We start from the raw sequence: 14,756 nt of genomic DNA, 5'->3' as shown, positions 1-14,756 counted from the left end.
TTTTCCATCTTTATTTCTCTATTCTTTTTATTTTTAAGTACTTGTATTCAAAGAAATTATGCTTATGGATCCTGATAACTCAAGGTTTGATTTTAGAAGTTGGGAATATCGCACTTTTTGTTATTACTATGCACTAATATGCAATTAAAGTATTAAAAATCATTTTAACTACAATAGCAATTTCTTTTTTCTTTTTTTTAACCAAAAGGGCAATGCCAATTTCAAAGATGCATTTACACTTATGTAATATAAATATTAGAATTTTTATTGTATGATATGACTTGACAATAGATAACAAAGCTATAAGGATCATTAGAATTTTTATCGTATAATATCACTTGACAATGGACAACAAAGTTATAAGGATTTTAGGGATATCAGGTTGATAATCAACAATCTAAAATCAAAGAACAAGAAATGATAAGGATCAAACCAAGGACATCGATTAAAAGGGGAACTACATTATGGCCCTGAAAACACATGATATTGCACTTTGAGTTTGAAAAATTCTAATATTATACTATAGACCTAGGAGGCCATGTTGCAATTTTTCGTAAGAATTAAAGTACATTTTTTTCCTTAATGAAAAGGAAAGAAATGAACTAAAAGTAGTGAGACTGATGACAAATACGGGAAGGTTTCTTAGTCGAAGGAATTAAAGGTTTATCAACTCTGATGATGAGAAGTAACTTTTGAGATGCGTAAATTTAAAAATCAGCCTGTCTTAAGTAGTGTTTTTGGTTATGAAATTTTCTATTGGGCTTTGATTAAAGGTGTTATCACCATTTTTATGTTGAAACAATAAAGAGATGAAAGTTGGACAACAAGACTTGGTGAGCAACGTAAGTTTTTGGCGTGTACAAGGTAAATCTAGTTATTATCTTTTAGTGCACATGCCATGTAACTTTCTAGCATCATTCTTGTTTATTGGTGAAGTAGTGACAAAGGTGATCTTGACTTATTTAATATGTAGTAGTTTCATTTAATGGGAGGTCTTACATGAGGTAGTAAAGTACATATAAGATGAACCTTTTATTGTATAAATTGTACTGTGATGTTGTTAGAATTGAAATTTTACTTGTAATTTTACAGCTAATATAAGTTAAAGGTTGTTGAATTATGTAAGTTGGTTGTAAAAGTTTTAAAATAGATTAGTTGTTATATAATAATGATGGATGACTTGATATTCATATTGGACTCTGACATGCGTATTGAATATAACATGATTCCCAATATAAAGAAAATCTGATGTCAGAAATGTTGAAATATTTGTTATGTAAAAATAAACTTTGAATTATTAGTATTGAATGTTGAATTGTGTAAAATAAAAATTGAGTATTTGTATGTAGACATTTACTTAGATTAATTTGTTCACTGTAAGTTAATATAAGAGTTGTCAAGTAGCTCTAGAAAGAAATTGTTCTGTTTCTTTCATTATAGTGGTAAATTTGTGAGAAGTGTTAATAGTATCATGAAGTATAAGGATGGAAATGTAGTTGCTAGAACCATAACAGAAGGATTGATGCATACAAAGCTGAGATCATTGATATCATTTTAAGTTTGCCATAGTGATAATGAAAGTGACATAAAATTTACAATTGAGATTGATTCAAGCACATTGATAGATCTTTGTGATAGTGTTGGAATGGAACAATTGTTTGAGTATAATGGAAGAATTGCTCATGTGCATGTTGCTAGACAGGTTGCACTTGAAGATAATCCTCAATAGTAAATGTTGACATTTATGTCAATTAAGTTAGAAAATATCTTGTCAAAAATACTGGATTATATGTTGTGCAAACTTGAACATTTATTTGTTTATATTAAATGTTCAATTGTGTAAAATATAAGTTATTGATGCAGAGCACTAATAATGTGGCAATATTTGTAGATGCAGGATAGACCAATTTTTACCATTTTCATTTAGAAGTTCGCTATCTCTACAGCATTAGGATATTGATTTGGAAGGCTTCAGCTTGCCCAATTTTAGAGAAAGCATTCTACTACCTAGTGCAGAAGATAATTTAGCCATTCAATGCATTCCTACCCTTATCCTAGAAATGAATGTTGGCAAGTGGATGAATTGTTTTGTACATATCAGACTTGAGATATGATGTCAAATTTCATATGAGTATTTATTTTAATAGTTAGGCTAATACTAACATAAAATTCTCCATATCTGATATAATTGTAATTCTTATTTCAATGAAAGCTTGTTGATTATTATCGTTTGCATAACTTGTATGGTTTATTAAACATATCGATTAACTGAACATGCGTGAACTTTTAGTTGAGAATATATGAATATTATGTTGTACATAATAAATATTGTACTGTACATTATTTGAGTAATCTAATACATTTTTAAGCCTATTGATCAACTGGACACATATAGCATTTCAGTTGAAAATATATAAACATTATGTTGTATATGGTAGATATTAAGTTGTACATTGTTTACATAACTTGGTACATTTTATCAAGCCCACTGATCAACTAAACAAAAATAGACTTTCAGTTGAGAACATATGAGTATTGTGTTGTGTATAATAAATATTATATTGTACATTATTTGCATAACTTGATACATTTTCAAGCCTACTGATCAACTAGACACGCATGGACTTTCAATTGAAAATATATAAACATGGTGTTGTGCATAGTGAATATTATGGTATATATTATCTGCGTAACTTGATACTTTTTATTAAGCCTACTGATCAACTAAACAAAAATGAACTTTTAGTTAAGAATATATAAACATTATGTTGTGCACAGTATATAATGAATATTATGTTATACATTATCCGCATAACTTGGTACATTTTTAAGCCTGCTGATCAGCTGAACACACATGGACTTGCAGTTTAAGCATTGTGTTATACAGAGTGGATATTATATTGTACATTGTTTGCGTAACTTGATACATTTTTAAGCCTACTGATCAAATAGACACACATAAACTTTTAATTAAGAATATATGAACATTATGTTATACATAATAAATATTGTGCTATACATTATTTGCTTAGTACATTTTTAAATCTATTGATCAACTAGACACGTATGAACTTTCAATTGAAAATATATGAATATTGTGTTGTGCATAGTGAATATTGTGTTATATATTGTTTGCATGACTTGATACATTTTTAAACTTATTAATTAACTGAACATGTATGAACTTTTAGTTAAAATATATAAACATTATATTGTGCATAGTAAATTTTCAATTAAGAATATATCCATACCAGCAATGGTAAAAAATGGTAGAGCGACTACTCCCAATCTCTCATTTCATATTCCTATCTACACGAACTTGAGTGTGGCAAGGCTTTGACCTTCAAAGGCGACTTTGCCGAACTCTGAAGACAACCTACCTTCTCATTCAAGTACGGCAACCTTTAAAGACAACTACTACTCAAACTTTCAACACGACAAGGGTCATATGGCTTTGTCCAACCCTTTTCTTTTTGTTATTCCTCCAAAGACAGCATTTAAAGATGAAACTAGAAAGTAAAAAGAAGAAGACAGAGAAGAGGCTATTGCTTTCATGCAGGTTGTTTTCAAATTACGAGCAAAATTGTACTTTCATTCTTAAAAAAAATTGCAACAAGAGTCCTTAATTCTGCAGTGTAATATCAAAATTTTTCAGGCCCAAAGTATAATAATGCAATTCTCCCTTAATTAAATAAAGGTTTAACGTGTGAGCTATTTGCTCATTGGGAACGAATATTCACCAAAGAGGTATATGACATCACTGTTTTCATCATGTTGTTGGCCAGCTAAGAAGAAATAAGAAATCATCAAAGCAAAGAATTTAGTATAATTTTACATTATAACACTTATATGTAGGTTCGTTCTCATGCTTCTAATAATCTAGTCCAATGGAAAAGAAACATAAAAGCTTACAAGCAAAACTAACAGCAATGCCGCAGCATATTTTTAATGTATACTTGACATATAGCTGAAACTGAGACGTCCAAAACTGAATGAAGGATATATCGATGCACAGCCACCTTCCAATAACTAATCCTCACCGGTCACCATGGTTTATATCAATGATAAATTAACAATAGAACAGAAAAAGATCCAATATTGTCTTGACTAAAAGAAGATCAAAACCTTTCAGCCAGTCTAACAGTCACTGCTCTAAGTTTTGAATATACCTTCCCTGCTGGTGATCCCAATATTAGGCTACAAAGAGAATCTCGAGCTATCTTAATGTTGGCAAAAGATCCCAAGATGTGAATTTTGGTATCAGCAATCACAATCCTTGTCTTTGTAGCATTCTCGATTGCAAACTTTGTTTTACCACCTTTGCCAGATAATCTTCCTATGGCACGAGACAGGTGGTCCCCTCTAAGTGTTTTAACATCCTTTATCTCAAAAGATTCAACATAGAGCTCATCTAACCGCAGAAGGGCAATGGCATCCATGACATCAAATCCCAGCATGAAAGCATGTACAAAGTCAGCACACTTTTGCAGGTTACTAATGTCCGGTGTATCTGGTCTGGTCTTCAACTCTACCTTCCGAGCCTTTAAATTCATACGGATGTCAATTTTCATCTGTTCATATACTGGAGTATATATATCCATCCAAGCTTTCTTGAGAGGAGTATAACGGTGCTGCGGAACAGACACTTTGCGGAACTGAACACGACCATCAGACATCTCATGAGGTTTCAAAGGCTCAAACTTAGGCTTTGGTGGCAAAGCTTTGGGTTCGGATGGGACGGCCTCAGCTTCCATGGAAGAAGATGCCTTGTTGGACTCCATGTTGCAACCGTTTCAAGAGCTACCCACAATAAAGTTGATTTAGAACCTACAGAAATACACATGAAGCATAAGTTGAGACGCCAAATCCACAGCTAAGATTAAAACTACTTTGGCAATTTTAATTGGTTCTTGTGCGGGTTCTCCCCTGCCACAAAAAATTAAAATTACTTCAGCAATCATATTTAATGCCATATCAAACAACCGTCAATTCTGATGTTGTTTCTCGATCTTAATTATGTTCTTGGCAGGCACTGTCAACTAAGACCTGTACTAACTTATATCTCTTCCACGAAGCCAGTCCTTCCGGCATTCAGCGCCTCCTCATATGCTAGACCACTCCAATATTTGAGCCTTTAGGGTTTTCACAGTACCATTAATTCCATTACGGACTAAGTTGAGTTCAAACTTCCTAGTACTACCATGAGACTAAATTTGATTTCTATAACCAACTCTGATTTTGCAAATTGCCTTGCACTATATTTTTACATCACGACAGAAACATTGAGATGCTTGGTGGAAATTATGTTTATTCAATGACAAAAACATTAATAATTAACGATATTTCAATAATCCAATTTTGGATTTAAGTTTTTTGTAAACCAAAATTTCAAAACTGAGTGAAAGGACTTAATTGAGCTCTTGACTATTTGTCTTCACCACTTCTAGCTTAAGTTGAGCTTGTAACTTGTGTCGACCTTCAACAGGCTTTTTAATGGACCAACCATGAAAAACTCACTGGAAGTTTAAAAAAGGGTTCAAGTGCATGGTTACCCATTAACTTTATAAAAGATGCCAACATTCACCAATCCTTTAAGTTCTATTCTTAGAACTTAAAGATTAAGGTCAGGTTATGTTAATGAATGGGAGAAGGTTGGCCTCTTTTATTGTTGACTCAATGCCGGGAGAAAAAGTTCATGGTATTTTTGCACCTTAATAATAATTAGGCCAGAAAAAATCCAGTAGGAATTCAAGTCCATTTAATTTAACATTTACACCACACAACCAAACTGAAAATACTCATAAACAAAAGGCGCCAAAAATTCATGGGATCCGAATGATAGCATACAGGGGGGGTTTTATTTCTCCCCCCTCTGATCCTCCAGTGGAGGATTCTACATAAAGATGACAGGTGGAAGAAAAATCCGTTGAAACCTATATGGGTGTTTGGAGTTTATAATGAAAGGACATTGCAGTATCTCTATGAAGTACGTAGCTAAACGAAAAACAAGGCATGACCCACAGAACAACAACTCTGGCCATGTAGGAGACACACAGATGTAGACCATTCGAAAAAGAGCATACTGCATAGCTCCTGCTCAATCTTTTGTTTTCCTCATTTAAATATTCTTAATTCGCCATTGTTCGTACTAGTATTAAAAGAAATAAAAATGCAAGAAGAAGAAGAAGAAGAACGAGAGTGGTAGACATACAAATCAAAAAGAACAAATCACCTGCGTCGGCCGACGGAGGACAAGAAGAACTCACGCACGAGTCTGCCTCACTCTAGTCACTCACGCTCGCGCACGACAAGTTGAGTGTCTATCCCGGTGAAGCTAGGACGACGAAGCAAAGCCGCCTGGACGCTTCACGCTAGGGACATAGAGAGAGACGAGTTTTAGGTTAGCTGCGATATTAAAGGATTTTTTTGTTTTGCCAAAAAAATTGGGCTGGGTTCTTAGACCTTAACAACTGGGCTGAGTTGGCCCATATTGATGCATCATATTGAAACATTTTACTATGATTATTATTATTTTCCAGAATGATGCTACGGTAAAAGTATTTTTAAACTTTAAGCAATTAATTAGAAATCAATCAGTCATGTCATGCGAAATATTTTGCCTTTTTTTGATATCTCATAGTTCACGACATGAAAAAATAAGGAAAAAAAAACTTATATACATAACCTCATATATTTAAGGTGCTTGTTTTTAATTAAATTAAAACATGTGTAATTTTTTACAGATTATTTATTTTATAACAAGTTCTTATTATTAACATTATTAATACATTAAAACTCATATATCTTAATTTGATTAGATAAAAGTATAAGTCTTACACAAAAAATAACCCTCTTAAAGGATCACATTAAAACTTGTTTTCCAAATTTATGAAAAGGATGCATATTTCCTTAAAATTATAGAATGAAGTAAGTGAATGCAACAACTTGGCATTGATTTGGTGGACGAGATTGTTTTTTGCTTCCTTAAGTACGATGACCCAAGTTTGACATTATGTGTACGCTTAAAAAAAAAAAAAACAAAACAAAACAAAGAAAGAAAGACCTTTGAAAGAATTCCTTTGATTTAGGCCTGCCAGAAGACGCTTGGACTTGTATTTGTTGTCGGCTAACTTGGAGGTTTGGTAATGCACCCATGAAAATCACGCAAACAATCAAAAGGGAAGAGCTAGAACAATTTATGTTGACCGTTGTAAAATTATCATATTGACAAACAGTCAAATACACGCCATATTTAATGCTGGACCCATGATTTAACAGATAAGAACATTGAATTACTCCCATTTATGTCGAAGTTGACATGAATATATTGTGATGTATTTATTGTAATTAATAATATATTCCCTCCATATTTAAATATAAGATAAAAATAATCAACTCACGTAATTTAAAAAACTGTTTAATCTTAATAATTGTATCCAAAATAGAAAAATTTATATTAAAATAATCTTGTAATTAATATTAACTTTTTTATCTAATTTACTAATACTATCAATTTATGAGAGGTAATTTGAAAAAAATGTAATAAATATTTTTTGAAGTTTGTATTATCATTTATAAAAAAAACAAGGCAATAAACAATAGTTTTTTTTTACAATTAAAAACGCAGATAGTATATCACATTACATTTCAGTGAATAGTGGCCCAAATTCATTGAAAAAAAAGGCCCATTAAGGCACCTTTGACATTGGGCCTGGTGTCTGACAAGTTGATTGGGACAAAAAGAAAGATGGCATTTTTTTTTTTTACTAAAAGATGCATATATTAATCAAAAGAGGTTACAAGCTTTGACGGTTAATAGCATGGATATTATCATCTTCCGCTGCCTCTTGAGGAAGAGGTAGAGGGAAATCATAAGTACAAAAATAGAAGTTAAACTATGAGCTAAACTCGCAAGATAATTAGTAATCGAGTTATAGTTCTTACTAATATAATGGATTACAATATTTCAATTTTTGTGATAAAGTAGTCGAGCATCCTCAATAATGCCCTTAAAAGGGTGCTCCTCAATAGACCCATACTGTAGTAATCGGATGGCTTGAATGCAATCACTGTGAATCTCCACTTCTCTGAAACCAATGGACCAGCAAGTTGAAGGCCTTCAATCATAGCCATAATCTGTGCCATTTCTGGAGGAATGTTAATTAGCTTATAGTTGAAACCCTTAACTTAATTTTCTTGCTTATCCCAAATAACGCCACTATAACCACTTTTACTACCAGCCTTCACGGAATCATCCACTTCAAGTCTAACCACATCCTTTCCTTGATGAGGTTTTGCTCGAGAAATTGTCTTATAATTTAAAAAGGGAGCTAAATGAATAAGATCAATGTCCCAAGAGTGTGATGATTTTCTACAAATTCACTATCAAAAATCTTCCTACATCTTTTAACCTAAATATCCTAACACATATAATTAAACAAGATATCTCAATTCACCTTTTTCATAAAGCCTTTTCCTGCATCTTTAGAAAGGTTCTAATCAACACAATAAGCTCCAGTAAGGGCAGTAAACATATTCTAGTGTCTCTCTTGAACAACTTCTTTCCATTTGTTGCGAGCATACAGACCATCACGTAACAAATGAATAGTCTTCTAAGGAATTACATCCAATTGGGCAGCTTTGCTCAATTTTTAGTCCTCTTCTTTATCTCAGTTCCATCGTATGAGCTCATCTGTGTGCAAACAACCACATAAAAGACTTGATCTTCTCAAGCATTGACCATCTACAAATTTTTTCCAAATACTATCATTGTTCCTTCTTACACCTATAGAAATAAAACAATACGTAGATTTAACATTAAAACAAACATCTGAAGACGGTTTTCAAAAGCATTTATCCTCTTTCCTCACTAGGTGGGTGGGCACAAGTAATGTAGGCAACAATGTTAGGCTGGAACAAAAATTAAGCTTTCATAAGTTCCACTAGCCACTTTGATCGACATAGTCCATTACCTTCTCATCTTTATCAACCATCCCCTCTCTTCTTGTCACAAGTTCAATAAGGGGTATATTTATTATAAACTAGTTTTCAAACCAAAAATATATGCTCCTACCATCTCCTACCTTTCCCCTCAAGCATTCCTTGAATTTTCCCCAAACCTCACAAAATCCCTTCTAGGTGTAAGAAGAATTTTTCCTCCTGCAGACCTTAGGTATGCTAGAATTTTGACACTTATATTTGGCTTTTAAAACTTGAACCCATAAGGCATCTTCATCATTAACAAGATTCCATTAAAGCTTCATAATGAAGGCCTTATTTTGTCGTCTAAATGACTCAATGCCAAGTCTTCCTTCCTTCCTTTCTCGTGTCACATTATCCCATAAGATAAGGTGGATTTTTTTTTTCAATCCCCTTCATCACCCCACAAGAAATTACAACTCACACATTCAAGCTCATTTAAGAGCTTCTTCAAGAGAAGCCTAGTTTGCATGTGGTATGAGGACAAGGTCGCCAAAACTACCTCGATGAGTGTTGCTCTACCAACCATATTAAGAAATTTCCCTTTCTAGGTCGATAGCCTTTTTTGACACTTCTCAATAATAAGGGCAAATAACACAAATGACACCCTTTTAAATAGGAGAGGGATGCCCAAGTATTTTCCCAAATCACTAGTTAAGATCACACACATTTGTCTACTTAAGTCATGAGCTTTAGAGAAGTGAACAGATTTGGAGAAACACACTCTAGTCTCTGTCTTGTCCATTTTTTGTCTCAATGCTTCATAGAACCTTTCCATACATGCCATAAGAGTCTCCACTTGGCTAAAATATGCTTCCTCCAAAATGATCAAATCATCCTCATAAGATAGATGGAATATTTTAAGAGCTCTTACAACAACTTAGATCGAGGGTCCAAAGTTGATCCTTAACAGCATCCTTTATAATATGATTTAATTTTTCCATACATAAACTGAAAATATGGGGAGATATGGGATTCCCTTGTCAAATTCCTCTAGTTGGCTTGAAGCTTTCTATAGGATTACCATTCTATAAAATTTGAAAAGTTGAACTTTTTATGCAAGACATAAACACCTTACTCAAGTGGGGATTCAAACCAATTTTACAAAGAGTGTCATTAATAAAGTTTCAATTCAACCTATCATATGCTTTTTCCATATCAACTTTCACCACCATAGTTCCTTTCTTCTTTGAAAGTTTTATTGTGTGAATAGTTTCGAGGACAATAATAATATTATCACTACTCTGTCTTCCTGTAATGAAGCTACATTGATGTTTTCCTATTAAAGTGTCCATCACCTTGTGAAGTCTCCTACTAAGTACTTTAGATAGGATTTTTTAGCTTATACTACAAAAGGAAATAGGTCTAAAATCTTTCATGGTTTCTAGTTTATCAACCTTTGGAATGAGAACCAAGTGAGTGGACTTGATGTTCTCCAACTTATCTGGATCCCTAAACATGTTCTTCACCAGTGAGCAAACATCATCACCAATAATGTGCCATAATTCATGATAGAAAAAAGCTTGGATCTTATCTAGCCTTAGAGCCTTGAAGGCACCTAAGTCAAAGGCAACCTCTTTAATCTCTTAATTACTACTTCAAGATGGATTTCCTTAACATTAAGGGCATTCAAACAAGGAAATTTATGTCTTGTTGAGAGAGTAGGAAGATCTAAGTTGTCCCCTTCAAATAGAGTTTTGTAGTATCTCACTACCAATTCTTGCAATTTTTATCAAAAAAAAAATATAATTTTATTATATAAAATTTTTATCTAAGCTATCCCCTTCAAAAGAATTAATATAAAATGTAAAATTATTATCAAAAATATATATAATAAAAAATTTACAATAAGTTGAATTATTTATAAGATAGTAATAATGTCATTCATTGAAATTTTATATAAGCACGGATCAAAATGTAAACTATATTTCAAAAGAGTAGAAAATGAATTTTTAATTTAATTTTTGAAATTTTTTAAAAAATACTTATTATTAAGTGGTTCAATTTTTCAGCATCTTAAAGATTAATATGTCCGAAATCAAATCAGAAATAGATGCTTTAGGACGACAGACCACATGGAGACAAAGAGATCAAATCCTAGTGATATCCTATATTTACCTTCCAAACCAATCAACTCAGATGGGCCATATATGGGGATCGAATCATCACCCATTAGTCATTACTTGTTGTTTCATTTAATGACAATTTACTTTATAACCCTTCTGATCTTTATTATAAAAATCTTTAACTATCTCATTGACATCAAATAGATTTGATTAAGTTTTTAATTTTATCTAAAAATATAATAAGCTTTCAATTTATTTAGATCAAGACATGTTTTTAAGCTCAAATAATGATTATAGAATGCCCACTAACAAGACAATTAACAATGGGATTTGAACCCATGACTTTAAAGGTTATGGGCTAAATCTTTAGCTACTAAACCGGTCTTAGTTTTTAATATGTTTTTGCACTCTAAGAATAAGTAAACAGAAACGGGGAAAGTAACCCGCGAGCTAATACATCATAATTCCATCTACTTTAGATATATCTTGTGTTCACTTAGATTGGTAAGAACTAAGAACTTTAGGACCTAAAAACAAGTAGGAACCTTTTCATTCCCAAACAAAACCAATAACCACCCCAAAGTTTGCTATTCCTTGTTCTCTTTCTCAAACACCACCTGAAAAAGAAATAAACGTGTCTGTCTGTCCATATCTGCACACACACATATATCTATATTACAGTACTCACTATTCACAAGTGTATAATTGTTAATATTGGAGAAAAAGATGATGATTGCCTGTGACCACCACGGCCTTCTCTTTCCTTTTTAAAATTAATGCGATGCATGCAACTTCTGGTGCACTAGCAAAAGAAAATAATTACATCTGACTCTGATGTCTCTCTTGTTTTTGTTTGTCATTGTCATTACATATATAAAATACTTCTGCATGCCAGCTAAGCCGGTCCTGGCAGATTTGGTCCTTGTCACGCTACAATATGGCACTTTGCTTCCTCATTACCAAAGCTAAACCCTTTTCTTAATCACCCTCCCATTAATTAAACCAGTTACATCAAATATTTAAGCTTCCAGATCCACTTTCTTGGTTCTCTTTATTAATCTATTTAGTTCTGATCTGCCTTCTAACGGACTCTTTCCGCATATTACTTTCTTCACATGTGACACGGGCTTCCAAAAACTATTGTTGTTTTATCAATTGTATCTTCTTTAATAATCTCCAATATTCCCCATAACATAAAGGCTTGAAACTCTTAAGTTGCTTTGTGTATAATCTAATCTTTAAGAACACTTGAATAGGATGAAAAAATGACAAAAATGATTATGGTCTAATATTTTTACATAAAGCCTTGGTTCAAAGTGGTACTTTTAAACCTTACTGTTTTGTATTTTGATGTCTTCTCTTTCCTTAACTTTTAAACTTATTAGTTCGGTTTTAAATATTATCTGACTTCGAATTTCAGCTTTTTAATATTGACCAAGTATACACACCATTACACCAAGGACTTCACAGTAATCAGCTCGCCTCCATCATTGGTTTGTTTTTTTTTTTTTTTTTTGGTGCAAATTGGAGTCTCCTTCTCTATAAAAAGCCGACGCGTTTCTAACTAACAAGCCTGCACTTTAATAGGCCATTTGAGATATACGACAGAAAACAGCCACTTAGAAAATGAAACATACAATGGATGTTACAACCTTACCTGTTGTATTCATTAAATGTCCGGTCCATGTTCCTATACATTTAGGGCTACCCCACAAGGCCAAACCTCAAAGAAATCAATGCACATGATTCTCTGGATCACTGCCTTGCAGATCCAAAGCACACATCGAAAGCGATACTAAGAAAGGAATAGCCAGCTACTAAACAACTAAGCACAAGATAACGATCCTCTAAACCAGTCTCCGTATATATAACCCAAATCTGCCATTCCTTTCTCTTCATCTCTGTATACAATTCTAAAGATGGAATTTTTGCAGAAAAAATTTCTATTTTCAGCTCTAGTCTCTATCCTCTGCTTTGCTGCTGAGGTTTCTTCACATAACAGGTTTTATACACCTCCAAGTCTCACGCCTTTGACTGGTTCTTTTCCTCGTGTTCCAATTGATCGTGCGTTTTCTAAGTCTTTTGGGGCCTCAAATATTCAGTATCTCATTAATGGGTCCACGGCCACTTTGGCTCTTGACAAAACTTCAGGTTCATTTGAACATGAATTTATATGATGATTCTCTTAAAGTTTGAGTCTTTAGAAACTTCTTATGATACCCTTTTGATTGCTTTTGCTTTTCAGGCTCTGGTTTGGTCTCACAAGGCAGATACTACTATGGATTCTTCAGTGCAGCCATCAAACTACCTGCTGGTCTATCATCTGGTGTTGTGGTAGCCTTCTATGTAAGCTTCAGTTCTTATCTCATGAACATGACACTTGAAAATTGCAGTGTCTGATTTGTGTTCACTATCTCTCTCTCTCTCTCTCTCTCTCTCTCTCCGCGCTTCTTCAGCTTTCATCAAAACCTGTTAAGGATTGAGATCTTCTGAATCTTATAATATGGTTATCTCACGAGGAAATATCAGTTGTCAAATGCAGATAAGTTCCCTCACAATCATGATGAGATAGACATTGAGCTCCTGGGGCATGACAAGAGAAATGATTGGGTTATTCAAACCAATATGTATGCCAATGGAAGCGTCAGCACTGGAAGAGAGGAGAAGTTCTATCTCTGGTTTGACCCCACAAAGCAGCACCATTACTACAGCATCTTATGGAACAGCTATCACACAGTGTAAACCACTTTAAATTATGTTCCTTTATCAAGTTAAAGAAATAGGAATCTTCTTTTAAATTAGCTGAAATCCTTTTTTAACATGAATACTTCAGGTTTTTGGTGGACAATATTCCAGTGAGAGAGTTCATCCACAGCAATTCATATCCTTCTATATACCCAGCAAAGCCAATGTCAGTTTATGCAACAATATGGGATGGATCAGAATGGGCAACACATGGAGGAAAATACCCTGTGAATTATAAGTATGCTCCATTTGTTGTGTCTTTCACTGAAATGGAATTAAGTGGCTGCATAGTCTCAGATCCTTCAGAAACACCATCAGCTTCTTCTACATGCTCAAAGTCGTCGTCGCCTTCTTCAAGTCCTTCAAGCTCGGACCCTGTGAATGGACCTGAGTTCTCTAAGCTGTCTCAGCAGCAGATTGCAGCCATGGATTGGGCAAGAAGGAAACTCATGTTTTACTCTTACTGTCATGATAAGCCCAGGTTCAAAGTCATGCCTCCAGAATGCCACTGAAGCATACACACCTATATTATCATTTAACTTTATATATATATGGATTTTTTAACAAAGTATACTTTTTCACCAACCCGGGGTGGGGCGGAAGGAATAATGTTGTGTGTTTGATTATTTGGCTCAAGGGTTGGAAATTTGGAATAAAGATCACTAAAGTAAAAGATCAATTCAACGGAAATTGTCTATCATTTTTTTAGTAGAGAAGGGGAATTATCTTTTTTTTTTTTTGGCTTGAGGACTAAACTAATATGGTACTAGTGGATTTCACCAAACTCTCTAATTTATACAACTAATCTTCTTTCGTTAGGGGAATTGTTGCTTCAGTAATAATAAACATAACACGCTAGATAGTGATTTTTCTCATCTTTAAGATAAATTTATGAAAAGTTTTAAAATTTTGTTTGGCTAAATTGTTAAAAAAAAAGGTCATATGCAAAAAATATTTTTAACTTGT

At 33.3% G+C, this 14,756-nt stretch overlaps 2 protein-coding genes and 1 long non-coding RNA gene across 7 annotated transcripts; 1 reads left to right on the top strand and 2 right to left on the bottom strand.

Moving 5' to 3' along the window:
- Positions 1 to 3,803: 3,803 nt before the first annotated feature.
- On the bottom strand, positions 3,804 to 6,390 carry LOC129311593 (uncharacterized). 5 transcript variants are annotated; one of them, XM_054953937.1, is made up of 2 exons: positions 6,233 to 6,390; positions 3,804 to 4,827 (listed from the first exon to the last, which is right to left on the bottom strand). In XM_054953937.1, exon 2 carries the CDS (start codon positions 4,779 to 4,781, stop codon positions 4,119 to 4,121), a length of 663 nt encoding a protein of 220 aa, XP_054809912.1. In that variant the 5' UTR covers positions 4,782 to 4,827; positions 6,233 to 6,390; the 3' UTR covers positions 3,804 to 4,118. The 5 variants fall into 5 exon arrangements, with proteins under 5 accessions (XP_054809912.1, XP_054809915.1, XP_054809914.1 ...); XM_054953940.1 differs by having other exon boundaries at positions 3,804 to 4,800; positions 6,233 to 6,385; XM_054953939.1 differs by having other exon boundaries at positions 3,804 to 4,926; positions 6,233 to 6,384.
- A 6,298-nt stretch (positions 6,391 to 12,688) lies between these two features.
- On the bottom strand, positions 12,689 to 14,154 carry LOC129311595 (uncharacterized). Its single transcript, XR_008593327.1, has 2 exons — positions 14,015 to 14,154; positions 12,689 to 13,628 (listed from the first exon to the last, which is right to left on the bottom strand). It is a non-coding gene; the product is annotated as an uncharacterized LOC129311595 (long non-coding RNA).
- On the top strand, positions 12,839 to 14,480 carry LOC129311592 (probable xyloglucan endotransglucosylase/hydrolase protein 33). The gene is made up of 4 exons (XM_054953936.1): positions 12,839 to 13,196; positions 13,291 to 13,391; positions 13,575 to 13,783; positions 13,879 to 14,480. The coding sequence occupies exons 1-4, from the start codon at positions 12,965 to 12,967 to the stop codon at positions 14,300 to 14,302; spliced, it is 966 nt and encodes a 321-aa protein (XP_054809911.1). The 5' UTR covers positions 12,839 to 12,964; the 3' UTR covers positions 14,303 to 14,480.
- The last annotated feature ends 276 nt before the right edge of the window (positions 14,481 to 14,756 follow it).

The sequence above is a fragment of the Prosopis cineraria genome, unplaced genomic scaffold (assembly GCF_029017545.1).
Source record: "Prosopis cineraria cultivar Desert tree isolate PC_DT_omini unplaced genomic scaffold, ASM2901754v1 PC5, whole genome shotgun sequence".
Lineage (NCBI taxonomy): Eukaryota > Viridiplantae > Streptophyta > Magnoliopsida > Fabales > Fabaceae > Prosopis > Prosopis cineraria.
The sequence above is the reverse complement of the archived record's forward strand: the minus strand, read 5'-3'. Positions and strand labels throughout refer to the sequence as shown.